This window comes from Calypte anna, chromosome 2, assembly GCF_003957555.1.
Source record: "Calypte anna isolate BGI_N300 chromosome 2, bCalAnn1_v1.p, whole genome shotgun sequence".
In the NCBI taxonomy this organism is placed as follows: domain Eukaryota; kingdom Metazoa; phylum Chordata; class Aves; order Apodiformes; family Trochilidae; genus Calypte; species Calypte anna.
The window spans coordinates 112,701,067-112,727,507 of NC_044245.1; the positions used below are offsets into that span (position 1 = coordinate 112,701,067).

Here is a 26,441-nt window from a genome sequence, read left to right on the forward strand (position 1 = left end):
CGCCACCGGCGCCTGCGGCCCGCGCCGCCCGCCCCGTTGGTGGAAGGAGGCGCCGCTCAAGGCCGGGGCGGGCCCGCCGCCGCCGCCATTGGCGGTCCGGCCTTGCCACTCAGCGCCGCCGGGGCGTGGGCGGCGGCGGAGCTGGGACGGGGGGAGCAGCGAGGCTGGGAGCGGGGTAGGCTGCGCCCGTACTTAAACGGGCTGCCCGAGCCGCTGACGTCTTTCGAATTGGAGACGGGCTGCCCCCTCCCGCTCCGCGCTCCTGCGAGTACGGCCGGGGACGGAGGTGAGTGCCGGCGGTGGCGACCCGCGCCGCTCGTCCACCTACTGTGCCTATGGCCGAGTGCCGCATCTCCTTGTCGGTCGGTGGAGGGAAAGCAGGCTCCCTCGTCTTCCGCCGCGGGCTGGGGGAGCCCTGCCTTGCCTGCCTGGCTTGGGAAAAGGCGGCGCGGAGGGAACCCGGCTGCGGGGCGGCGGGGCCCGGGCACCGCTCTCTGGCGGCAGGTGGTGCTGAGGGCGCGGCTGCGCGCGCCGGCCGGTAACGGCCGTTGGCCCCCGGTGTCCGGTGGTTGGGGCGACGGCCGTTGCCGGCGCGAGGCGGGGGCAGGGGGCGCGGGGCTCCGGCAGCGGCGGCAGCAGCGGGGGAAAGCAGGGGGCTGGGGGGGGCACCCGGTGAGGGCCTGCCCGCCCGCCCCCGCGGCACCTGGCTTGCCCCCTGGCCTTCTGGAGACTGAGGCGGGGAAGGGCAGCTCGGGGGTGCTGCCGGCTGCCGCCTCCTGCTGAAACAGAGGTGAAAACCGTAGGATGTTTATGCGGGCTTCATTTCGGGGTTTAAAGTTTAATAAGCTAGTGTATGTTGTAGTATAATTAGCAATGTTGTATGTGTATATGCATTAAAAAATCAAAATACTTTCCAGTGAGCGGGAGCCTGTAGAAAAATAATCCCTCTGATTTATGACCTGAAAAAGCCCTAGGGTTAAAGAGTGCTAGCAACAAATGTGTTTCTTTGTGGTACGGTTTACAACTGTTAATGTGTTAAGGCATAATTAAGAACTGTGGAATAGACAGACCTTGGGTTGTGGTTAGGCTCAGACCTGTAATCTGAAGGCAGGAAGGGAAGGAAGCCTCTGCATATGCAAGAAGTGAGGAGGGGGGAAAACTCGCTTCCTGCTCAACTGCTCCCTCAATCACCCAGCAGCGCTTCCGTGTGACCTGCCTGCCCTTCGAGCTGATAATGTTTCAAATCCTGAAGCACTTTGGGGCGAGGGAGCGAGGAGCACGCGCAGGAAGTCCCAAACCTTTTCGGTAGTGCTGTGTCGGAGCATTTGCCTACTCCGGGCTGAGCAGCTTGGTGAGAACCTGAACTGCCTGTTTGTTAAGTAGGTGTTTAATGTGTGGTGTGCGTTGTTCCTTAAACCGGGCACAGCTGCAGACTGTGGTAATCAAACTGAAAACCCTGACCGCAGTTTGTATAATGAACGCTGATAATGACGCGTCCTGCGACTCCGGAATACTCTTTCAGAGAGTAATGCTGAAGTCCATCTAATATCTTATGCTTTGAGGCATTTCCGCTTAAGTGGGGCTTACACTTCTAGTATCAGTGAAACGGAGCTGCAACACAGACACAGAGAAACCCGCAAAAGCCTTCAGTCTGTGGTACAGGCTTGGATGAGGCAGTGTGATGTGCTGCTCTTTTTGTTCTCTTCCCTCCCTCCTTCCTTGGAGCCTGGATGATGCTATTGTTCTACATGCTTGTGTTTTCATTTGAGTTGGAAGCACCTGACCAAAAATCCGCTTGCACCCACAAAAAGCAATCACTTGCCTAGCTTGTAAAGTTAACTTAAACATTGGATGGTTCTCAAATGAGAGTAGAAGGGTTTCCTGATGCTGCTCTTTAAAAAGCCCATTTGCAGAAAACACACGTGTGGAATGAGAGAAATAGCTTCAAGCACCAGAAGAGTATACTTGTATGGGTTGTAAAATCTAAGGCTTATTCACCTGGAATAGCTTACTTTTAACCAAAGAAGAACCTCCATCTGAACCATTTTCTGCCTGTGAGCTAATAGGAGCAGTTTCTTTCACAGTTTCTTTTTATTTGCTACAAAGAGCTTTCTCTCAGTTCTATTTCTACTTGTGTTGTATCAAACAGTCATTGGATCAACATTAATTTATTTTAATTTGTGTTTGGAAGGAATACTGGCACAGCCATATTTGTGCCATGAGCAATGTATGAAAAGCAGTAAAGGAAACAAGGGTCTGCTGTTCATCTTCTCAGATCAGTGTAGATTCTTGGCACAGCATTCGGTGTCTCTCAAGCTTACAGTTCCTAGAGTAAGTGTCAAACTACTAAACTGGTGAAAAATGTGATTGAAGCTGTCATACACAGTGTAAGTGGGTCTGGTACTTCCTTGCAGTGAAACCATTTCTTTTTCTGTTAATTAGCTGATACAGAAACACAGGAGATGGTTGGGCAAGTGTTAACAGCCGGGAAAGCTGTACAGATACGATACAGCTAAGGAGCTGGCACAAATCTGGAAGTTTCCTTGTACACTGGTTCCTCGTACTATTAATTGAGATGTCTACAGCATGTTGGCTGTGAACAGCTTCTATTGAGGTGTTTCTCATAGCCACAGTCATTTATTTAATGATCTGACAGACTAATATGAGAGTCAATCCAGTGGCTTCATTCTCTACAAGGATTTATCGGGGAGTTAGCAGTCTTGGTGACAGCCTAAACTTAGACAAGTTTTTTTGCTGTTAGTGCTTTTAAAATAACATTTTGCAAAAGTTGTGGTTTGTTTTGGTTTTTTTTCAAGACAAAGCAAACTCTGTGTGTTACTGGAAGGCCTTTATTACATGCTGCAGTTCAGACTTAATAGCGAGTTGCTATTAAAAGTAGATATTTAACCTCTTTTTTCTGTTTCTAGCTAAGGTACACGTATCTGTCTAGAATGTCCAGGCATGCACAGCAGCTTAGAGACCATGATATAAATCCATGTGTAGAGGTAAGATGATCAAATTGGAATTTCCATTGGTATGCTTCTGTGTTAAAGAATAGATTGGTGTTTTTTTTAATTTCTAGAGCTCTTGCATTGTCATTTTGCATTAAAGTTTTTTTAAGCATCTGAAGATGGGAAAATCTGTTTGTAATAAGTGTGAAATAACAGTAATTCCTCATAAATAAGGATAATACAACTGATAGCATTTTCCAATTCTCTGTCCTTAAAACCAGAGCCCAAAATCCTGGCTAGGCAAACTTGCTTGATTTTTAAAAGCCTTTTGTGGATTATACCAAGTATCTTTGTAAAAAACTATTCTGTGGACTCTATCCTTACTATTTAAAGAGTACTAATGTCAGTTATCTTTAAATGAAGTAATCGCTTGGAATTACTGGTTATTCTTTTTGAATAGATGTTTCTTCGATCTCTTTGGTGACATTAATTCATCTGAGACACTGCCCCCTATCTTTATAGATATTCTGGGAGCTATTACAATTTTTAGACAGTACAGTAACTTCCCTCAGCTCTGAAGTATATTTTCCCTATTAAAGGAAACAGATGCCTCTAGAAAATGTATGGATGACAACAACTATAACAAGAATATGTGTACTGATTATTTTTTGAAGTACAAAAGCTGCAGAAAATTCTGGGTAAGCGTAGTAGATTTTCTAAATTTCAGACCACAGTTTAAGTACGTTACTTCTGATAGACTGTTTTCTGAACTCTTCAGAGTTAGCAATTGCTGACTACTGCTGTTTTTACAGTAACTTGGGTGCTTAGTAGTTCTGGTATGTGTTGCTTGAAGACTTAACAGATGCGCAACAAAGTACTTCACTTGGTTCTCCTAAGTTTACCCTCTTAGACTGTGAGTCAGTTCTTTTAGTATGTGAAATGTTTCCCTCTGAATTAGTCAGATATTTTTAGTAATAATTGCTCTTTTAAATTGATACAATGAAAAAACTCTGAGGTAAAATAATTTCACCTGTTTTTCCATTTGCTCAGGTCATGTTTTACCCAAGGTAAAGCTTAGAAAGAGTTAATTCTTGGTGGTGTTATTTCCTTCTCTTTTGCAGTAGAAAAATACCACAAAGAACTAAGTGCAGTTAAGTTACTCCCTTCTATTTTTTCCTTATGCCATGGTAGTGAAGAGTCTTTTAGCTTATCTTCGATATAATTGTGCACACTACCAAAGAACCTGTGACAATTTCAGGTTTGCCTTATCTAGTGTAGTGGGAATACTGTAATTTCACTGTCTTCAGAAGCAGTGAGGTAAACTATAACTAAATGTACCAGTATGTAATTGAAGATACCAGCTAATGGGACTCAGAGTGGTTAACTTGATATATCCAGAATACTGCTATTAAAGAATCTTACTTAAATTGGCAGAGACTTCTGAGGAATCTGTGTTCTCATGGTTGTTTTCTTATTTTTTAGCATAATGTTATGGTGCAGAGAAGAAGAAATGGTATAAAACCAGAGATGCCCTCAGCAGAGGAGAGAAAGAAAATGTTGGAATCAATGGAGAAGCCCTACTGACTAGAAACTTGTATGGATTGACTGTTTCACTGTATGGATGAAGGCTTACCAGTAGCAGGTTACCCTTTTATGAACTGGACTTCATAGTTGCCATATCTTGGATTAAAATAAGCTCTTAAATTTGGAAATGTTTGAGCTTTCTTGGGTAGAACTTCTTGGTTTTATTCATATTCCCTGTCATGGGAACTTGGCCTCTCACTGGAAGACGGGGGTGTCAACACAGCTTACTTATTTAGATACTTTGGAAGCAGAAACTAACTTGCTACAAAATGTTAAATATAAAATTAATGGGACTTACAGAAACTGTATGCAAAGAGGGTTGCAGTGTTGTTATAAGGACAGAGCAGGTTGAGAGACAAGTAAGTGCAATATTTCTTGTATCCACCTATTCTGCCTAATATTCTGGATTTATCGTGCGTGATTCTATGGCTTTTTTCACACAAGTGTTATTCTGTGTCCCTTGTTTAAATAAGACTGTTCTGGACAGTCTTATTTCAGAATAAAATCTGAAATCCAACAAGCTTGTCATTAGTGACAGTGCACTCATCAGTGACAGCAGAAGCTTGCAATAAATCTGGTCTGCAAGCTTTGCTTATTACAAGGTTAGAGAGGGTGAAGATAGAACTGAACTTTTCAGAGCTGAACTGAATAGTACATTCTGTGGATAGTAGATACTTTGGCAGGGAGACAGGGGGACTTGTAGACATGTAAACATGTACTCTGAGTGACATGGCAGGTTTAACTATAGTGCATCTATCTAAGACTGGACAGCTGAAGCTCTAGGTTTGGAAATGCTTACTCATACAAGACTACAAAGCTCAGTTTGAATAGGTACTCTAATCTTGCTTAAGATTGGTTCCTTAACTAAACTGAGCAACTAGTAAGTGTAAACAGGTTGCTGTCTAGTGGAAATACTTTTCTTATCTTTAGTACCTTCAGCTGTCCTGGCTTAAAAGCTTGCACCCTGTGGTAAAACAGAAAAACTGCTGTCATGATCTCGGGTTCCATGTGAAATCCTTTAGGACTTGCTGTGATCAAGTTGGCAGAACTTTGGCTGACCTCCTGGATGATAGTGTGAAAGTGTTGTCTCTATTTAGACTGTTTTGGAAAGACTTCATGGCTTCCTGTTTCTTCATCTGTCTGGCTTGTCTTGTTCCTTTCCATTGGAGGCCTATTCCTATACTGTGTGGGATTTTTATGATGCTTCTGCCCTGTTACTTGACCTGACTGGTAACTAATGGAGTTCTGTTGTTATTCCTTCTCACACACCTACATTTTTATATGGATTGATCATACTGTGTCTGCTATTGGAATGTGTGTAGCTCTGTGCCTTTTGAGCATACAGTTCTCTGAGCATAGCTGTGCAGCCACCAAGCCATGTCACAAGTTCTACAGTCAGTTCCTGGCAATATTTGCTAACTTTCTTTTTTTTTAAACAGAGAAGAAAATTCCATTATAGTTTCAAAGGCTCTTTCTTGCCCACCACTTCCTTGCCATTTTCTTCCAATACCTTCCCATGTACCAGTCCTTACTTTGTTTTTTTCCATTGGGTACCAATTCAAGCATTTTGGATTGTTCTCATTCCAGATTTTTTTTTTCAGTAACTTTGTCTCTCATCTAATGAAGTCCTGCAGTGACTTTTTAATGCAGTTCTTCTTGAAGATCTTGTATTTTTCATTGTCCCTGTCTTAGGAGAACTCCTTACTTGACTTAGTCAAACTTAACCATAGCACTTCCTCATCGGACTTGCCTCTATTTGATCTTCCTGTTCAACTGCAGTTTTTGAGGAGCTGATTGTTGCCTTTTCCTTAGGGCTGTCTCTCTCTGGACTCTTCTGTTTTTGCTGCTTTGCATGTCTAAGGGCACCTTCTCTCCCACTTGGCACAGTTTTGTAATTTCACACTTCTGCTGTATCTTTGGGCATGTTCTTTGCTTCTGTGGCTTTGGCTACTGTTGTAGTGCTTGCTGTTTTCCTGTTGCTTTGTTAATACACTTTGGCCTTGCATTAAAATCTGTCTGGTTTAGTTTATACAAGAAAAACAGCATATCTGCTTGATGCTATTATGCTCATTCTTCATTTCATAAGCTTGACTTTGTTAAAGTTAACTTATTTATCCTAGACTTTACCAGGTTTTCTTTATGTGTAGGAATGCCCTTTCTCTATTGTTGCACTTAATTTTGTTTTGCCAGTATTCAGTTGTAAAGCTTCTGCTATTTTTGTTTGCTTTTAAAGGATGATTCAATTATCTTTAGACTTGAACAAGTACCTTGTACTGCTTTGAAAAGTGTTTGTAAAGTGCTACTACTGGGCTTCAGAAAGTCAGAAAAGGAGATTCATTGCCTGCTTTCAAGTATCAAACAATACAAGAACCTGGGATCACAGAACAGGCTAAGGCATGTGTAATGCAAGAATAGTATTTCAATATTAGACTTCCTGATCATCAGTGGACATGTATGGTAAGCTCCCTCATACTGCTCGTGGAGTTCAGTGGAGTTCTGTGAAGTTCAGTGAAGAACTGAGGGCAATTTAAAAAGTGACCTTCTGGATTTAATCAGTCATCTACTTGGAGTGACATTTATTTGTATATTTCCATTGCATATGCCTTGCAGTTACTGTTAAAGAAGTTCGCTTCATCATGTCATAATGCCTCTCAATAATTACTATTATAATTATATATATTATATATATTACTAGTATTATTATACTAGTTAAGTCTGAGGTTTCGTAATTTTCTTCATCACTGGGGCCTGCTGTTCTTGGTCAAGATATTTCCGTTAGTTTTTATAGTGTGATAACTGTCTATGGTTGTAAGCCAAATACAATGGTCTTTCCTTCATACCTGAGAGTTTATATTCCCAGTTCACTGAAATGCTGAGGTAAGATGTGCCCATCTGGTATTACTGTGCAGAAATAAGCTGGGTTGGATTCTTAGTTTTGGTAAAGCACACTCTTGTGTGCTAATCCAGAAATCATAACACAGTGGACCAATATAGTTGATTTGAAAGCAGGGAAAAGACCCATAGGTTTTGTTTTGGCTAACAGGTATATTTTTTCATTTTGCTTGTGGTACAAGGACCAAATCCTGGTAATGGCAATAATGCTTCGTTATTTTTTTGACAGCTGGATGGTGCTGTTGCACAACACATTGTATGAAAACAGACTCACTCCACCCACTGCTGTGTCTGTAGAGCTTTTTTACCTTCTTCCCACAGATAGCGGAATTTGTTCAGGAGAAAGGCAAAGTTGGTACTGTCTCTAAACAGAAGAGTCTAAATAATACTGGAAAATAAAAACTTTCTGTGTGCCTGAGAAGCTTTGGAATATTGTCCTCAGTCACAGCAGTGTACTGTGCAGCAGCTACAGGCTCTGTGCCAGGCCCAGGTGGATGTCCAGATTCCCATCTGTACCATCCTGCCTTCCCCATTTCCCTGCAGCACAAGACCTTTTGATGTCTGGCTCTGGAAGTTTGCTGCTGCCACAGCTGGGATTACTTCATTGGAAACTTACTGAGGGTGTACTTGATTGCCTGGTACAGGTCAGTGATAAAGCTATTAAACAGAAGTGGCCCCACCACTGAGCCCTGGGGAACACAACTTGAGACAGGCCACCAACTGGATTTAATTCCATTCACCACAACTCTTTGGGCCTGCCCAGCCAACCAGTTTTTTAACCAGTGAAGCATATGCATAGCCCAGCCATGGGCAGCCAGTTTCTCCAGGATAACGCTGTGGGAAACTGTCACAGACTTTACTAAGATCTAGTTATAAAGCATCTACAGCCTTTCCCTCATCCATTAAGTGGGTCATCTTGTCATGGAAGGTGATGAGGTTAGTAAGGCAGGTCCTGCGTTTCATAAACCCAGGTTGACTGGACCTGATCACCTGGTTGTCCTGTATGTGCCATGTGATGACACTGAAGATGATCTGCTCCATAACTTTCCCCAGCACCGAGGTCATCATAGGCCTGTAGTTCTTTGGCTCTTTCTTTCAGCCTGTCTTGTAGATGGGTGTCACATTTGCTACCCTCAAGTCCCTCCCAGTTAGCCAGTACTGCTGATAGGTGATTGAATTGGTGAATTTTGTGAGTTCCCTCAGGATCCTTGGCTGGATCATATCCTGTCCCATAGACCTGTGTGTTTGACCATTTCCCCTTGGATTATGGGGACTTCAAACTGCTCCATATCACTGTATTCCAGCTCAGAGGACTAGGTACCCAGCAAACAACTTGTCTTACTACTGAAGACTGAGGCAAAGAAGACATTAAGTACCCCAGTCTTTTCTTCAGCCTTTGTCATGTTTCCCCCCACATCCTATAAAGGATTGAGATTCTGCTTAGCCCTCCTTTCGTTGCTAATGTATTTCAAATCACAGAATCATCAGGGGTGGAAAGGACCTTCAAGATCATTCATTTATAGAAACATTTTTATTACATTTTATGGCAGTAGCCAGATTAGGTTCCAGTTAGGCTTCGGCTCTTCTAGTTTTCTTCCTGTGTAGCCTAACATCTTTCTAGTCATCCTGAGTGGCCTGCCCTTTTTCCAGAGGCCATAAACTATTCTTTTTCTCCCAAGTTCCAGACAGAGCTCTCTCTTTACCCAGACTGGTCTTATTTTCAACCAGCTTGTCTTCTGGCATGTGGAGACAGCTTGCTCCTGCATCTTTAAGACTTCCTTCTTGAGGAATGCCCAGCCTTTGTGGACTCCTTTACATTTCAAGACTGCCTCCCAAGGAACCCTGTCAACCAGTGGCCTTAACAAGCCGAACTCTGCTCTCTGGAAGCCAAGAGTAGCAGTTCTGCTCACCTCTCCTCCTTAATTCTCGGCAAATTGAAAACTCATAATTTTGTGATTGCTATAACTAAGACAGCCCAAAAGCATCACATTACCCACAGGTTCTCTGTTCACAAGCAACAGGTCCAGCAGAGCACCTCCCCTCTGCAATTTGACTATCTCTCCCTTCAGTATCCCTCTTAGTAAACACAGCCTTTGTCTTCCTGGAACATAGGCTGTATTCTGCCCTGTGGACATCATTCTCCCATTATTTTTCTGATATTTTCCCTCAGATAAAATACTGTTTCATCTCCGGACTTCTGTATTACCTTCTTGCTTTTAACAGTTACACTGCTTCCCACCTTGCCTTGTGACTTTGTGATCACAAGCCACCCCTGAGGTTGTAAGTTCATCCTACAGTTTTCATTCTACAGCTTGGTCCTTTATTGCCTTTGGCCCAGTCATTTCCTTCACAAGCTAAATTCCATAACCTCAGTCTAAAATATCTTCCCTGCTTGTATATGCATTATACAACTGATTTTTTTTCCCCATGTCTTTTTTTTTTTTTTTTTTTTAATGACACGATCTTTTCCTTAACCCCCAAAATGCTCTTTTGTAGCCAGTTCCCTCCTATTTCTCTTCCATGTTTTTTTTTTCTGGATCACATCAGTGGCTGCAAGCTGTGAGCCACTTCTTTAAGCTGCTATGTAAAGAAAAACGTTTCTCTTAATGCCAAACTCTTGTTTCACCTGGAAGACATTTTTACCCTTCAATGGTAAACACTACCACAGATATCACCAGTTTAGCTTTTTCTATGTATTGCATATTTTCTTCTCTTCTAGCAAAGAGATTTGTTGTATCTACCATCCTCAGTGGAAGAGGAATGGATATATTTCTGACTACTTACTCTTTATCTCTCACCACTCAGTATTTTACATTTACCCTTTCTCCAAAATACTTTGTTGACAGTTTATTTTCTTAAAAGGTTTTTTAATTCAGCTGTTGCTCTTTGAAAGGAGCTAGTAGAATCCTGTACTTCTGCACCTTATCTATGCCATGTTTATGTTTTCTATTGGTTTTTTTTAACATTTTCATGTGACTGTTCTCTGACACAAAATCTGTCCTTTGTGCCAAGAAATATTATTGTCATCCATTGCCCTGTAAAATAAGAATAATCACCCTCAGTCATTACAAAACACCATTTCATGTGTGCTACGGACCAGTAGATTTAAAAGAGAAAGTAAAAAAATCAATGAAACTGGTTTTAGAAAAGCAGCCCTCTTTTTCTATTTATTTTTACTGGGAGGGATGAAAATAAAAGATTTTTTTCACTGCTTTGCAGTGAAAGCAGTTGTATACAAATGCTGGATGATGTTAAAAATAGCTGCAAAGCATACTGTTTGGGAACTGTATTGGTGAAGGGTCAGATTATTGCTCTGTATGCATCCAACAACATTAAATTAGGTTCAGTCTAAAGTCAGAGTATAGCTAATACTGTGCTGCATTGTATCAGTGGGTTAAGAAATGCACTTATACTTCAGAGCTGCTCCAAAATGGAAAACAGTCATAAGATTAATAAGACGTATAATGACAAAGAGAAATTCTCCTTGACACAGGAAGGTACTCACTGAATATACTAAAAGTAATTCACAGCTGGAAGACAATGTGGGACTAACAGCAGAAATAAGAGGCATCACCTCAAGCTTGCAAACACTCCTAAGCCTGTGAAGGATCTTAGCATTTTTTCTTTGAGGAAAAAAGATTTTTGAGGAATTTTTGAGGATTTTTTTGAGGAAGAAAGATCTTTGGTCAGAAAAGATTTTGCAATGCTTTCACAGAAGTAGCCAACTGGTACTATAATATTCACCCATGTGAATGTCATTTTTTTCTTTCCTTAAAATGTGTGGACCCCTGAGTACCTCTTAGCTCTAGAGTTGTGTGCAAGTGTTAAAGTGGTCAGTGACTGCATGTCAAAAGTAAGGTGATGGGAGTTTTCTACTATTTTCCCTGCAATTTTGAGAGAGCTCCTAAAGCAGGGTGTGCACAGCAATGACTTTTCCATACTCTGCACTATCAGTTCTCAGTCCTTTGGCTCTAGGGTTCTTAGTAGTGAATGGAGTTGAAAGGATGTTCACTGACAAATTCAAAATGTAGATTCCCCAAGGGCCTGTTCACCTGCTGGCTGTCTCTGAGTTCAGACACATAGAGCCTGTGGATGCTTGAGTATCACAAGTCCCTGGTGCTTCATGTTCTGCTTTGCAGTTTGGTGGTGGCAGTGATAAGGGACTGGGTGTCTCTCCCCACCTCTGCACTTCTGGGGTTGATGGGGTAAACATTTCCCTCCTTCAGCACTGGGGAGTGGTTGTGAAGTCTGCCAGCATGTGGGTAAGCAGAAGGAAATTTGGTTTTCTACAGAGTATTACTTGAGGGTCACATTTTCAGTGATTCCCTTCAGCAAGTGCTATTCCACATCCCTTGTTCCTGCCCTGCAGCTGGTGCATCTCTGTGACCCCCACAGTCCATACTAGTGCAGGGCTCTAGCCTGGGGAATGTATCCAGCTGGAAAAGAACAAAGGGAAAATGGGGAGAAAGGGAGGAACCAGCCCAGCTGGATCCCCAGGCACCTCAGGGGGCAGCTGCAGCCCCTGGGCTGGAAGGGACAGTGTAGGCTGAGTGAGCAGGAAAAGACAGGCAGCAAATGCTGAAGCCACAGCTGCTGTCACAGGCCAAGCAAGGCTTTCTGTGCTTAAAAAGGGGAGCCCAGGTATTCAAAGCTGTGAGTACACGGGGGCTGTGAGTGTCAAGGTGATGGACAGGTGAGAGCAGATAAACAGGAGGAGCTGTGCTTTCCCAGCATCTCCAGGTGAGCAGTTTAAATTGTCACCTCGACACTGTGCCTGTCTTCTTAGTCCTAGGTGTGATCCCATTGCACTGAATGTGGCAAGGACACGTGAATGAGGAGTAGAAAAGCACTCGGATGGCTCACGGGTAGGTTTTTACCTACCTGTGTGTTAAAAGCAGTTTTCAGGTTTCTGCCCTTTAAATTTTAATGTTCAGAACCCTGAGAATCAATTATGTTAATAAATACTTTAACACCTCAGCTCTTTTAGGGTTGCTGTGGGACAAGGAGAGTTCACAAAACGCTTTGGTTTTCTGCAGTGTAGAGAAGTTGCCAGCCAGGAGCTGGCAGAGTGCATCAGTATCTCTCTGGGTCTCCTCCCGTTGGCAGCTGCAGGGGATGGATGGGCCTCTGGGAAAAGCTGCTGTAGGGATAGGTGTTTGCAAACAGCTCCTGGTGTCAGGGGAATCTCCTGCTCACTTTGACTCAAAGGCACGCGGATCTACCTGGTTCTGTACTGGTGTGGAGATGTAGCTGGGTTATTCTTCACTGAGGGAATGAGGTCATTTTTGCTGATTGCTTTTACTAATTGGTCTCTCTAGAGTAGCAAGAACACTGCCACTGTGTCTAAAATCAGAGCAATTTGCTAATTTCAGATGTTAATGACTTCATTCCTGGTTTTGTGTTTTCTCTTCTGTAAGGGAGGACTACTTGTGATGAGCTGCATCTGACACAGGAGGTTCACAGCTGCTTTTGCACAAGCCTCTCAGAGGAGGTTGGACATGCGGCGTCACAAGAACGTTCTCAGCGGGTTTTAGGTAAGCAAATTGGCCTCAGCTTACTGCCAGTTTCCGTCGTGCTAGGTGGAGCTACAAACCCAGTGCTTTGCCAAGAAACTTGTTTTTACTGGTGCGGTAGAGCTCGGTGCTTCAGAAGCGCTCTGGTTGGGGCGGTGTTTTGGCAGGAGCGGAGCCGGTGGCGCTGGGAGGTTTCCCGCCGGGAGGGGGCAGCTCGGCCGGGATGGCAGCAGCCGCGCTTACGGCAGAGCTGCTCCTGCGCCGGGTCTGTGAAGGAAGGATCGATCCGTGCCACACAAGCCACCCCCGGAACTCCAAAAGATCCCAGTTGGAAACACAAGCCAAAGAAAGGTGAGATGTTTCCTGTGCCCGCTTCACTGCTTTCCATTTGATCAGCGAGAACAGCCCGAGGGGGGTCTGGACTAGGAAACTGTTGCACTAACGAGGCAGAGTCCTTCAGCTCTGCTTCCAGTCTCAGGACAGCCCTTCCTTCCCGGTGTTAAATTCAGGTGCATAAACCCTTTTGTGGGTAGTGAATACTTTGGCATGTGCAGACCTCTTCTTTCAAAAGCCCACAGTCGATACAGATTTCAAATCTTCAGGGCAGAAAGTCATCCCCCTGTATCCCCAAAGAGTGAGAACCACAGAAATTGGGTGCTTTTTATTGTTACGTGTGACTTCTCCTATGAAAGATATTTGCACCATGGGGTTGGATTTTTGTTTTTCCTCTTTTTTTTTCTGAAATTGACTCTGTACTTTCTCTACTTAAAGATGTGTGTGGCATTTGGGATATGCTGTGATTCACAGTGAGTCTTGGATGAGACATTACAGATCATGTGCTTTGGATTGTGTCCGACACAGGCAGCTCACAGATAATGTTGACTCCCACAGTATTTATCCAAATGACCTTAAAATTACTAAGTCAAAGAAATAAAATATTATAGCCCTGTCCCCCCCTCAGACACCTGAAGGACTGTGTATAGATTTCTTTAAGAGCTATATGAAGAAGATTGGATTATATTCCCCTTATTTACATTACTGCAACTATTTCACATGTCCTGCTGTTGCTGGGTAAGTAGCACTCTCAGAGCTGGAAACACAGCTTACTAGACTACTAGGATGAGAGTTTCACACTGTATGAAGGCAGGACCTTAGCAGAGCTTTTTTTTTTACAGTAAGGCACCCACAAGTCCTTTGTTTCACTGCCCGTGGTCCTGCTTTAACCTACTGGTTCTACCTTCCTTACCCAGCACATGCTGACTATTCTGTTTTGTCAGGAGGGCTTAAGAAGTGTTAATCATGCAATTTCAGTTGGAGAAACTGAGCTGATTTGGGATCCTGGAGCCTAGTTTTAGTGCAGTTTTTTGCCCCAAGGCAAACCCAAAGTTTGCCTTTCCTTTAAGAGAGCTGTGTTCATTTTGTTTACCCACATCCCTGGTGTCACAAACCCTGTTTCCAACCCAAGCTGCATGGTCAGAGTGGAAGTGCATGGGATGCTCCTTCTCCATGACATCTAGAGATCAGAGTGATTTTTGAGGCATATTTTGAGTGAAGCCAAGTATTCTAAAGCAATACGCTGCCTGTGAATTTGTTTTCCTTGCAGTGTGAGTTAATGACTAATCCACTGTGTACTTTCATCTTGCAAGGCTTGATGTTTAAGTTTTTAGCTGCTGCAGCTGGAAAGCAACTAATTATTAATGATTTTTTTTTAAGTTGGTATATGAGTTCAGGAAACAAAACTTTGTGAGATGAGTTAAATTGTAGGGCTGAGCTCACTATCATCAAATGGGGAGATTGCTCCCTGAACCTCAGCCCCTTTCCTAGGGACAGTCTCATCTTTAACCTTCCACCAGTTCTGACACTTGCTGGTCTGACACTGAGCAGGTCAAATGAGCAAACCCAAGGGGCCGAAGGAAACAGCTTCTGTGGGGTTAGGGACTGATCTTCTGCAATGTCACACTTCAGCACAGTGCCTGTGCAAGCACTGGGACATGTGAGCCACAGGCACCACCCAGCATCTGCTGACAGATAACCAGTTGCGACTGCTGTCCTGCTGTTCATTTAGGAACATTTAGGCCAGGAGACCTCCTGTGTAAGGCTGGGTTGCCACTTTGACCAAAGGGATGAGTCAAGACTGCATCAGCTCATATCCTCTGTGACTCACCAGAGAGACCCTGAACACCACAGGAATGCAATTGCATGACAGTGGGTTCAGTTCCAATTTTCCCAATTAATTGTTTGACTCCTTAACAAACAAAGTCTGCAAAAAAAGCCTAACAAACCAATCCTGGGAGCATTGCTTCCTATTTTCTGCAGCTGAATCCAGGGCAACAGTTTGTGTAATGATGATGAACTGTTAAATGAAATTAAGTCCTTTTCCCAAAGGAGTTTGTAGTAAAAATGGTAAACAGTATTTTGCAAATAATGCTGCAGGGCTGTGGGCTGTCACTCCCAGCTGGCATGAATTAGTGGAGGAAGGTTTGTTGTACTTCCTCCTCCCCAGCCAGCCCCCCCTGCCCGAGCTCTGGATGTCCTAGCCTGGGACAGGGGTGACTCAGCTGCTGGTGAATCACCTGCTGAAGTGCTAAAAGTGACAGCTTGGCTCCATTTCCTCAAGCAGCAGTGAGCTGTCATGGCACAGGGGCAAGAAAATTGTCTTCTGTGGCTGGGAATATCCTCCTGCAGGCACAGAGAGATTCACTGCCATTAGAGGTGGTTGCATGGATTTAACTGTGGCTTGAACAATCCGCATTGAGCTCTTGCTCAATAAAAGCTTTCTCCTGCAACTGCTGGTTCATGGCAGGGCTTTTCACAGGCATTGCTGTCACTCTTTCTTTAGCACAAAAGCAATCGGGGAACTGCTCATGCACAACAAACTGGAGAAATAGCTCTCAGGGATGTCTCAATGTTTACTGTTGGTAACAGGGAAAGTAATGGAATATTGTTCCTGAAAAGAGATGAGATCTAGAAAAGCCTTCTGAAACTTGTTTCTTTCCAATTACTGGTTTCTGGATTGGTGATGGTGGAGAAAGACAGGAGAAAAACTGAAAACCACATGGAAATTTTGCCAGGCTCTCCATTGCCATGGGACTGCACATCTCCAGCAAGCTGCGAGGGAGAAAGCCTGGAGAACTGTCACGACCCACAAGGTGTCTGGGACATCTCACACTCTGTCACATCCCACAAAGTGAGCACAGCTCCCCAGATGTGGGGGCCAAGCATCCCACAGAGAAGGAACAGGTAGAGTTCCCCAGAGTGGGGGTCAACCCATGGAGTTTCAGACTGGACCCCATTGCTTGCTCATTTCCAGAGAGGAGCCTCGGTGCAGCTGGGCCCAATCCTCCTCCTCTAATTTATCTCTTTCAACAACCCAAGTGGGAAGATTGAGTTTAGGAGTTGTCTGCACAGTGCTCTAGGCATAAGATTATTACCCAGGAGGTTTGTATAAGAACACACCTTTACTTAAAAGTGAGTAAGATTATAAAGCAAGTCAGATTGCAACTTGCAATCTAGAAATGAAGGTACTTTCAAAGCAATGGATTACAATTTTGCAAAACTTAAGGAACTTGTCAAAACGTTTTATAGCTAACAGAACTTAAGAAAGCAATGGGTAGTAAAACTTAAAGTTAGAAATTACATTACCCTCATGTGCCAAGATAAGGTTAGAAACACACAGAGATAAAGAAGAGATAGGAAAGATATCACCCCCCTGGGATCCAGCGATGATCTTGGTAGGAAGTTGTGGTTCTTGGATGGTGGACGTGCATCCAGCATTTCGAGTGTGACTCTTTTATGTTGCCTGATGCCACCTTTTCAGGGGGGGCTTTGGCATATCTTGCAAAGCCAGGGGATCCCTTGGGGCCCTCCAGATGGGTTGACAAAGCAATAACCCTTATTTCTCCACGTTCCCCTTTTGGTGGCTTTACAGGGGGCATACACAAGATGGCACTCTGCTTCTGCAGGGTACAGCTTGCCTGCCCCTTATGCAATAAGGACAGTGTCCTGCCAGTCAGGGTGGGCATCAAACAGAGCTCCCCTCGCAGGGACAGTGTTCAGCTGATGGGGATAGCCACTAAAGGAGGAGCTGCTCTTGCCAGAATGGGACCCTGTTTACCAGGGTGGTTACTGAAATGAGGGTCCCTCCTTGAGAGAAGAGAGTCCAGCTGGCTCATGAATGAGATCTCCACCCGAGTGCAATGTCCATTTTGTCAGGGTGGTTGTTTGGAGACAAATATTGTTCTGGGGATTCTACAAGAACCTACTGTCCCTGTGTGCCGAGTCCCAGTGTCCTTTACACAGAGAAGCTGTTTGGTAAAAATACAGCACTAGTTCACCACAGTAACTTTTAGCTACTTTGACCAATCGGCCTGTTTGAGTTTCCTGTTAGTGCAGGTACCTTCTTCCCCTTAAGAGCCAAAGACAAGTAGGGTATAAGGCAGCTGCCTCTTCTCAGCGACAGTAACACCAATTGACAAGCACACAGACATGGTGAGAAGATCATCTCCAAGTCTGTGTTGTGAATCTTGGCAAGGACCAGCATGGATTTTGTTCTCCAGCTGCTGTGGTACGAAGCCTCATGGGACCAGCAACATTTCCTGGAGTGGCTGAAGCTCAAAGTAAACGTAGGCACTGCTGCTGACTCTGGCTGCCCAGCGTCAAGAGGATAGAACTTAGTAAGTGCAAAGGAAGAGTCTTGGCTTTATCTACAATGGCAATTACTTTGCTGGATATTCTTACTTTAGTGTCTTTATTTTATGGCTTAATATATTTTTGGAGATCGGCTCCATCCTCAGGAAAAGCAGAACTTTGTGGAGTTCTGGTTGGCTGTTATACTCTGTCCAGCTGGTTGGCCTAACACTCTGTCCCAACAGATGATTCCTATCTTCTTTGCCAGGATCTCCTGTGCCAAAATCCTCTTGCAAACCAGTGGTTGCACAAAGATGGTTAAATTCTCACACAGGTAGGTTGGAGAAAACTGCCAAAAATGGTTATTTGAAGTTGGGTATCTCTGTAGCAAAATTCATCACCCAGGAAGACCAAGCTGAATGCACAAGTGTACTTCTGTGAATTCTTATTTTGGGGCAGATCTAATTGACATTTGGGTGGGGGAAGGTCCAAGGATGTGACAGTATCACAAAATGAGCCGAGTCTGCTTGTATCATCGTGCTTCCTGTCTCACCGTAAGGTTTCAAATTAGTCTTATGATAAGCATGTTGGTTGAGATTTAGATTTGACATTTACTCAAAGGCATTCCTTCACACAACTTTCCATGAACATCCCACATTTTTTAATATTATACAATACTGCATTGTCTGGAACAGCCGACGCTGGACTTGATGGTATTTGAGGTTCTTACCAAAACTACTACCACATGCAGAATACTGATATCCAAATATCTGCAGAAAAAACAAATGGAAGGGTACACATGCACCTGCAAGTGGCACATGATACTGTGTATTCCAATACTGTTCCAACCTTTGTTGAAAGCCTCTATGAAGCTGTGTGGTTGGTTGCATGACAGCACACACAGGTCCTAGAGCCAAACAAGTTGTATCAGTGTTGTACTGACTGATTTGTTTTTTATGTTTCTCTGTATCAATTAATTTTCAAAGTAGCAGTCATTCTAGTGTTGGAAGTCCCCAGACATGTGAGGCTAATTATTTGCCACTCTATTCACTTGATTCTAAATTTAAGGGAAATATAAATATAGATAAGTTTGCAGGTATCATTTTTTTCTCACAAGATAATTACTTATTTTAAGAGGGATCTTATTTCTTGAGTGATTATTCTCCATTTGAAATCAGTCCATTTTGTTAGTCTTCTTTAAAAAGCTTTAAGATAACAGCAGTCAGTTTAATGCACTCCTTTCTCTGTGCAGACAAAATACTATAGTTCTTAATATTTTCCGTCCAAGTCTCCTTACAGTCCAACTTGGGAGTGGTAGAAGGACGAGAGCCAAGGAATTTCCAGAAATCTTGAAGTGCTAGTAAGTAAGTCATTACTGACTGAGTGCCATGAATATTTGCTTAATGAAAGCTAGATGCAGGCCCATTCTACCCCTGACCAGCAGATATTATTAATTCATCCCAACAAAAGGCAGCTTCTTGCTCACTAACACAGTGGGGAAAAAAAGAAGAAAGGTAATTAATTCCCCAGTTTGGAACAAGTACAACCTTTCAGCACTCTCTGGCATCAAATAGTCTCTGCAAGAAACTCTTAGCTCTTGACTTTCCTAAGCCCCTTCCTCACCTCAATTCATTCTTCAATTAGTTTATATTTGGTTTATAGTTTAAAAACTGAGGTCTCTTGGTGCAAACATGTTCTTTTAAAATATTTGTAGGTGTATAAACTCTGGAGACCAGTCCTGTGGCAGAGTGCCTTCCAAAACTGATTTCATGGTTACATGGCTGTAAAGCCCTAAGGAATGCAGAACTCCTTAGTCACCTCTGAACCTCCAGATGAGGTGCTTCAAAAGAGCTCACAGAGTTCGTATTTGATTCGTAAAGGTATAATCTGTTGTTCTCTTGTATCTCCTTCATGATCTTCAGCCAAGGAGGTTTCTTCAGTATGGTTTTACTACAGTGAACATGTACAGTGCTGTCACCAACAAAGGGTATTATTTACTATCACCACCTTTCTGCTAGTTCCCACATGATGGCTGGAAATCAGAGCCAACAAACTGGAATTATGAAGTGCAAGATCTCTGTACTTTAGTGCTCCTTTCTGGATAATAAAAGGACACTATTGAAAAGAACAAGAACAACAACAAACCAACCTGTAACTCTGCTGGAGAACATGGATGGGTATTTATGGTAAATCTTTGTAACTCTGTCTGTTGTAATAAAGTAAGACAAAAAGCATATGTATACCAGAGAACACAGGGCAGGCCTCTGCAGGAAATAATGCAACAGCTTTTCTTTGGATGTGGAAAATCCATTCTTTCTGTGTCACATTCCAAAAAAAATCAAAACAAAACAAAAAAAAACCCAACCCAAACAAACAAAAAAAAAGGCAAAAGGCTACCCTTCTGGATGGGTGAATAAAAATGAACAGATGTGAACATGCCAGTGTCTCCTAGAGTGGGTTCTCAGCAGTCAGCATGCAACTCTGTAAATGCCTGCTATTTTTAGAGATTATTTAATCCAAGAAGGAAAACATTGCACAGGCAAGTCACTACATGGCCTCAGATATAAAGCTTGAGCCTGCTATGGCACACAAAATTGCAAAAACTTGATAACAAGCTTTTGAAAAGGGGGTGGGTTTGGAAGCTGCCTTGTCTGCCTCAGGAATGGGGCATGGTGCTCCTTCAGTCACAACAGCTCTGATCCACCTCCTTTTGCCTCTGTATGGGCAGAGTCCAAACAATTTAAAACACAACAGATGTGCAATTGGAGTACATATGTATATATGTGCATGTGTATACATCCAGACACACACCTCTCCCTCCTGTCCTATATCCTGCTTTCCCAATGTGCTTAATCCTCTTCTTAGCCTCTCCACACTACGTTTGAAACTTTAAGGCACGATGCTTACCTCTCCCTTTTTAGCCCAAGCAGTGGAAACGGATCAAGAATGCTGTGGATCAAAAGGATGTCTTCTGGCACTTCCCATAAGAAGGAGACTAATTACCCACTAATTACTCATCCCCAATATCACAGGTATTACCATGTCTTCTTCTCTTGCATCCCTCTTGCATGTCCTCACTGCTGCTTCATTCATCCTCCAGCTGCCTTCTCTGAGGTGGTTTTCTGCTTTGGAAACTGTAGCTCTCTCCCATCAAGCCTTGCTGCCTGCCTCTCTTAAAATCTAGGAAGAAGCAGGCAATGGGACGTTAATCCTTGAATGTAAAATGATTCTTTAAGTGCTCTCTCCACTTTGAAGAGCATCTGGAAAGCTGACCCATTTTAGATGGGTGGAGTTGCAATCCTAAAAATTAAAGCAAAGTTACTTTGCTTTTTTAATTATCTGAATGCTAAAGAGCAATCCATAGCTTTTAAAATGTCAAAATAAATATTATTGTAGTTATAATGGAGTGAAGGCAGTCAGCCATTTCATTGGCAATGTAAAAAAAAAAACTGCCTTCACAGCCATCTTCCAAGTCCTTGGCCTAGAAGCAAAGTTGGAAAGAGATTTCTGTCTGTGCTTGCAGGTGGAGATATGTTCTACAATAAGCTGTACTTGCTTCAAGTTTTTTATAGTTCTTTGGTGAAATTAACTTGGCATTAATTTTTTAGGGAGTTCTAATACAGAAAATTTCAACTATATAATTTGTCTGTTTGTTTCCATTCTGTGTTACAGACTGAGTCATTAGCAGACCATAGAAATTTTGTATTTCCTAAAGGAAACACTTCAAACAAGCACTTCACCTGCCTATTCTGGTGAGGTTTCTTCTTTCTAGATACACATACAGATGTCAGTACTTGAAACTGACAGCTCTATGTGAATCGTTATGAGCTTCCCAAAACACACATATGTTATTTTGCAATAACTGTAGCATGAATCAAATCAGTTTGGGAATTTAATTAACTGAACATTATGCATAGCACATGTGTGCTTCACAGTCAATTATTATCACTCCAGAAATGTACACACCAGTAAGTAATGAAAAGTGTACTCTCTAAAATGAATATAGAGAAGATTCTCTGTGTTAGCCTGCTGCCAAGCATTCTCAGTTAGACAATGATCACTGAGGCTTGCATGCACAAGAGATTCCTCAGCTGTCACACCTCACCCTGCATTAATCTCTGAGCCAGCTGCTTTTACAATGATGAACTTCATACAGGTGATGTAAGTTCCTCCCTAGGGGAACTGCACCACCCTTTGTGTTTCATAGCCCAGATTATGCCACCTTCACAGCATGAAATTTACGGTGCCAACAGGCAACACTTACTTCACAAGAACACCTTCATGAAAGCAATGGTTGTGTACTCCTACAGCTGGCTAGCAGACTTCTCCTAGCAAAGCTCTGTGTGACAGATGCTGCATAGATAACCCTCTACAGAACTTGGTCTCTAAAGGTCATACCTTCTTTTTTACAGATGCAAACATACTGGACTGAATTCAGTGAAGGTCTGGGAAGACAATCAAGATACTGGAGCACCTGCTGTATAAGAAGTTGAGAGTGCTGGGATTGCTCAGTCTGAGGGTGCCAACAGACAATGCTTGTTTGACAAGAACCCCTTTTTTTGCTCTTGGCTGTGTCTGCTCTCAGTGCCATTGCTGCTGCTCGTGTTCTGGTTCTCTTGATTCTTCTTTCTGTGCCACAGCCTGGGACACTTCCTTTGGACCTCAAGACATGGAGAGGAGGAAGTGTCAGACCATGCCAGATGCTGTCTTCACATTCTGCCTCTCTCAAGTGTTTTTTGTAGTTCTCTCCTGAGGCAGGGAGTCTGGAAGACTCCCAATACATGTCGTGCAGAACCGTGTTTCCTTAGATGGACATAGTTAAAACACCACCTTCACTGAGGGTGACATCTGTCAACACAGCTGTACCAATAATCAAGGTTTGTTTTGATCAAGCAGAAACTACCTGGCAGACTCAGCATCACAAGGTGCCTTGGCCTATAGCCAACACCTTTGCCACACCCTTTTCTTATACATCTGTGTCCTGATTTTTAGGTCACTCCTGTTTCTAGTGTGACCATTGCTGAGGGCAAGGGAAGAAGGTGTGAAGCTATTTTTTCACCTCTTTTCCCTAGAAAAAAGCTATGTTCTCATGTTCTCTGTGCTTTGAAGCATTAGAGAAGAGTAGGATTTCTGCTACCACAAGAATATGAACTCACATGGAAAAGAAGCACACAGGCAACAGAACACATTGTGGGCATTCTTTGTGTCACTGTATCAGTGATTGTCAAGATTTCAAGATTGAAATTTAAACCAAGTATGATGCATATGGGATAGAATACTCTGGTCATTTTGGTCATCTATCTTGTCTGCTCCTCCCTGAAGGAGGGTTGCAGGTGTGACCTGTTTACTCCTTTTCTGCTTTCAGGGCACAAGATAATTCCTCAGAACTGAGCAGTGTCCTTCATTCTGCATACCATTCTCTAGCTGTAACTATAAACATTGAGCTTTATCGGTCCTAGAAGCAGACACTGACTGAGAAACTTGCTCTTAATTTCAGGAAGTGCAGCTACTTACAAGAGTCTTAGCTGAAAGCAAAATTACGAGACAGAAAATTAGCTCTGTCCTGGACCAACTGGGACACCAGGGCATGTTACTGGCACCATTAGCACAATCTCTCCTCCTGGTGCAGTGAATGGCAGAAGTCAGGTGCCCTAGAGGCTTTCCTGGCTCTCTGCCAAATACATATGGCTTCTCCCCACAAAGTTACCAATTATTAGTTTGTGAGGAAGGATCACATTTAAGGCATTCTGACTGACAGAACCACAGGAAATGGAGTGCTGCAAACATATCAGGCAAACCAAGTGTGAAGGGTGTGCAGGGAGGGAGCAGTGAGGGTACTGCAGCTCAGCCAGAGAACAATAGTATCCACCCTACAGAAAACCATGACATTCCTCAGTTCTCCATGCTCTGGGGCTGACCCGGTTCTCCTAGAAAAATGCTACTCTGCAGATGTATGGCTGTAGGCTGTTACCTGCTCAGCCACCATTACCAGATGGTAACAGTGAGCCCACCTGTGTGAAGTGTGCCCAGGTGGGGGAAATGTCTCTGCATAGATGGAGCTCTGGAAGAAGGTGGGTAGGTTAAGCATCAGGGATTTTGAGAGAGAGATAAACCACTGGAGCCACAACCTGCGCTCCCTGAAACAAGTCCGACAGGCTGATGGGTCATGACACAAAGAAGTCCCTCTCCTCTCCTTGCCTGGATGAATGTGGTGACTTACAGAAGAGGGGTAAACTGCAACAAAGTTCTTGCCTGGTGCAGCAAGCACTGCAGGCATGTCTGTCTCTCCAGCAACTGCCACACCTTTCCAGTTAATCTTGCATAACAGGTACAATGCTTTGCAGGGGGAACTGGATGCTGATAAAGGCAATGGTTAACCTTACTTGGAGTTGTTATCAAGACTGAATCAGACTACACCCATCAAAACCACTCCAGTGAAGAAAAAAAGGTGAGTCGTTGTCACAGGTGACTCAGTTCCAAAGGGAGCAGAAGGCCTAGTGTTCAGGCCAGACCTCCTTCATAGGAAAGTCTGCTTCCCTCCTGGGTTAAATAAATTTGGAGGAAAAGTCCCTTCCTCAGTAAAGCCTCAGTAAAAATGGATTGCTCTTCATTGTTAATATTTTATGTAGGCAGTGATGAAGTTGTAACAAGAAGTCCAAAGGCAATGAAGAGAGACTGCAGTGCCTTAGGATAATGGGTTAAGGGATCAGGAGCGCAAATGGTGCTCTCCTCTATCCCTCCAGCTGCAGGGAATGATGAAGGAGTAAACAGAAAGAGCCAGAAGATCAACACCTGGCTCCAGGACTGGTGGCACCCACAAGACTTTGGGTTTACAGAATCACAGAATTGTCATGGTTGGATAAGACCTCTAAGATCACAACATCCAAATGGCAACACCCCCAAACCCCCCTCAATTAAATAAAGTATATTTATCTATATATAAATCACCATGCTCACTACAGCATGTCTTTAAGTGCGTCATCTACACAGTTTTTAAATACTTCCAGGGATGATGATTCCACCATCTCCCTGGACAAGCTGTTCAATGTTTGACTACTCTCAGTAAAAAAGTTTTCCTAATGTCTAAGTCTGAACCTCCTCTGGTGTTACTTCAGGCCATTTCCTCTAGTCCTATCGTTATTTACTTGAGAGAAGAGGCCAGCACCCACCTCCCCACAGAGGTCTCCTGTCAGCCTCCTCCAAACTAAACATTCCCAATTCCCTCAGCCTCTCCTCACAGGACTTGTTCTCCAGCCCCTTCACCAGCTTGGTCACCCTTCTCTGAACTCTCTCCAGCACCATAATGTTCTTCTTGTAGTGAGGGGCCCAGAACTAAACACAGTACTCGAGGTGCGGCCTCACCAACGCCCAGTACAGGGGCACCATCACTTCCCTTCTGCTGGCCAGGTCCTTTCCTGCCTGGCAGCTTTCCAGCCACTTTTCCCCAAGTCTGTTGTGTTGCCTGCGTTTGTTGTGACCAAAGCACAGATCCCAGCACTTGGCCTTGTTGAACCTCTTATTATTTGCCTTGGTCCACTGGCCCAGACTGTCCGTGTCCCTGTCTACAGGTTCCCCAAGATTTACATGACACCAGGCCTGGTGGCAACAGACAGTGTACACCTCTCTCAAAGTGTGAAGGGAATTGTGGCACAAGAACTACCAGGGACTAACAAGAAGCCTTTAAACTAGAGTTGAAGGGGGAAGGGCACAAAACCAGGCTTGCTAGAAATAAGTAGGTGGCTAGCACTTGAGTATTTGAGGGATGGTGTGCTGTGAGCTCTTTTAGTCTGCCATTTCGGTGGGTGATACTGTCACCATCCCAGAAATTAGGTTGGATAACTAGACCAACCAACCAACTGGTTGGTTGACTAGAGTGCTGCAATCAATGGCTGTAAGCTCTTCAAAATGGATAAGCAAGGAAGGAGAGGTGGTGGGGTCTTCTTGTATGTTAGGGAGTGCTATGAAGGCCTGGAATCATAGAATCAGCCAGGTTGGAAAGGACCTTTGAGATCATCAAGTTCAACCCTTGATCCACTACTGCTGTGGTTACCAGACCCTGGCACTGAGTGCTGTGGCACATTTTAAATATCTCCAGGGACAGAGAAAAAAACCTTTGGGGACGGGGATGGGGACAGGATGGGAAGGGAAGGGAAGGGAAGGGAAGGGAAGGGAGGGAAGGGAAGGGAAGGGAAGGAGGGAAGGGAAGGGAAGGGAAGGGAAGGGAAGGGAAGGGAAGGGAAGGGAAGGGAAGGGAAGGGAAGGGAAGGGAAGGGAAGGGAAGGGAAGGGAAGGGAAGGGAAGGGAAGGGAAGGGAAGGGAAGGGAAGGGAGGGAAAGGAAATCAGGGCATCCAACACCTTTCTAGAGAGCCTGTTCCAGTGTTTGACCATGCTCTCAGTGCTGAAATACTGAAATGTTGTTCTTTCATATGAAACATGATTCATCTGTGTCTTTCTGTGGCTCCACCCAGTGTATGCTGTTAAATGATAGGCATATGTAATTTCCAGCAACACCTTATGACCATCAGGTCTTCTGACAGCCACTGTATCTGAGTTATTGCACTCAGAAAGCTTTCAATTTTTTTCTTTATTATAAAGACAACAGGAAATTATGTTCAGCATTAGAAACATTGGGAAGGAATGTGTTAAATGCTTCAGAAGAAGAGTTAAAAAGACTTTACGGTTCACTTCTCCACACGGCAAAGCAAATTTGCCAAAAATGAAGGAGGTTTACATGAGAAGTGCAGAAAATCCAGTGGATTTCTTTTCCTATCACACCTTAACATGGTGAAGGTAGGATAAATATTTGGCAGATGAAGAAACACAGGTCTAATTCTCTAAAAAATAAAAGTACACAACAAAACAAGCAAAACCAAA

The 26,441-nt window shown here is 43.6% G+C and overlaps 1 protein-coding gene across 10 annotated transcripts; it reads left to right on the forward strand.

The window, feature by feature from the left end:
* The first annotated feature begins 114 nt into the window (after nt 1–114).
* CHCHD7 (coiled-coil-helix-coiled-coil-helix domain containing 7) lies at nt 115–22,925 on the forward strand. 10 transcript variants are annotated; one of them, XR_003987181.1, is made up of 7 exons: nt 120–286; nt 2,928–3,005; nt 3,551–3,649; nt 4,434–4,593; nt 12,845–12,961; nt 13,108–13,291; nt 21,979–22,925. XR_003987181.1 is itself a non-coding variant. In XM_030444546.1 (5 exons), the coding sequence occupies exons 3-5, from the start codon at nt 2,952–2,954 to the stop codon at nt 4,533–4,535; spliced, it is 255 nt and encodes an 84-aa protein (XP_030300406.1). In that variant the 5' UTR covers nt 115–286; nt 1,196–1,351; nt 2,928–2,951; the 3' UTR covers nt 4,536–4,663. The 10 variants fall into 10 exon arrangements, 5 of the variants coding, with proteins under 5 accessions (XP_030300406.1, XP_030300407.1, XP_030300405.1 ...); XR_003987183.1 differs by lacking the exon at nt 13,108–13,291; XR_003987184.1 differs by lacking the exons at nt 13,108–13,291; nt 21,979–22,925 and adding an exon at nt 19,281–19,391.
* The last annotated feature ends 3,516 nt before the right edge of the window (nt 22,926–26,441 follow it).

Coding starts and splice junctions, on each gene's coding strand:
- CHCHD7 (XM_030444543.1), top strand. Junction 12,962..13,107: donor ACGTTCTCAGCGGGTTTTAG/GTAAGCAAATTG, acceptor GTGTTTTGGCAG/GAGCGGAGCCGGTGGCGCTG. Junction 13,292..21,978: donor GAAACACAAGCCAAAGAAAG/GTGAGATGTTTC, acceptor TCTTTTTTACAG/ATGCAAACATACTGGACTGA.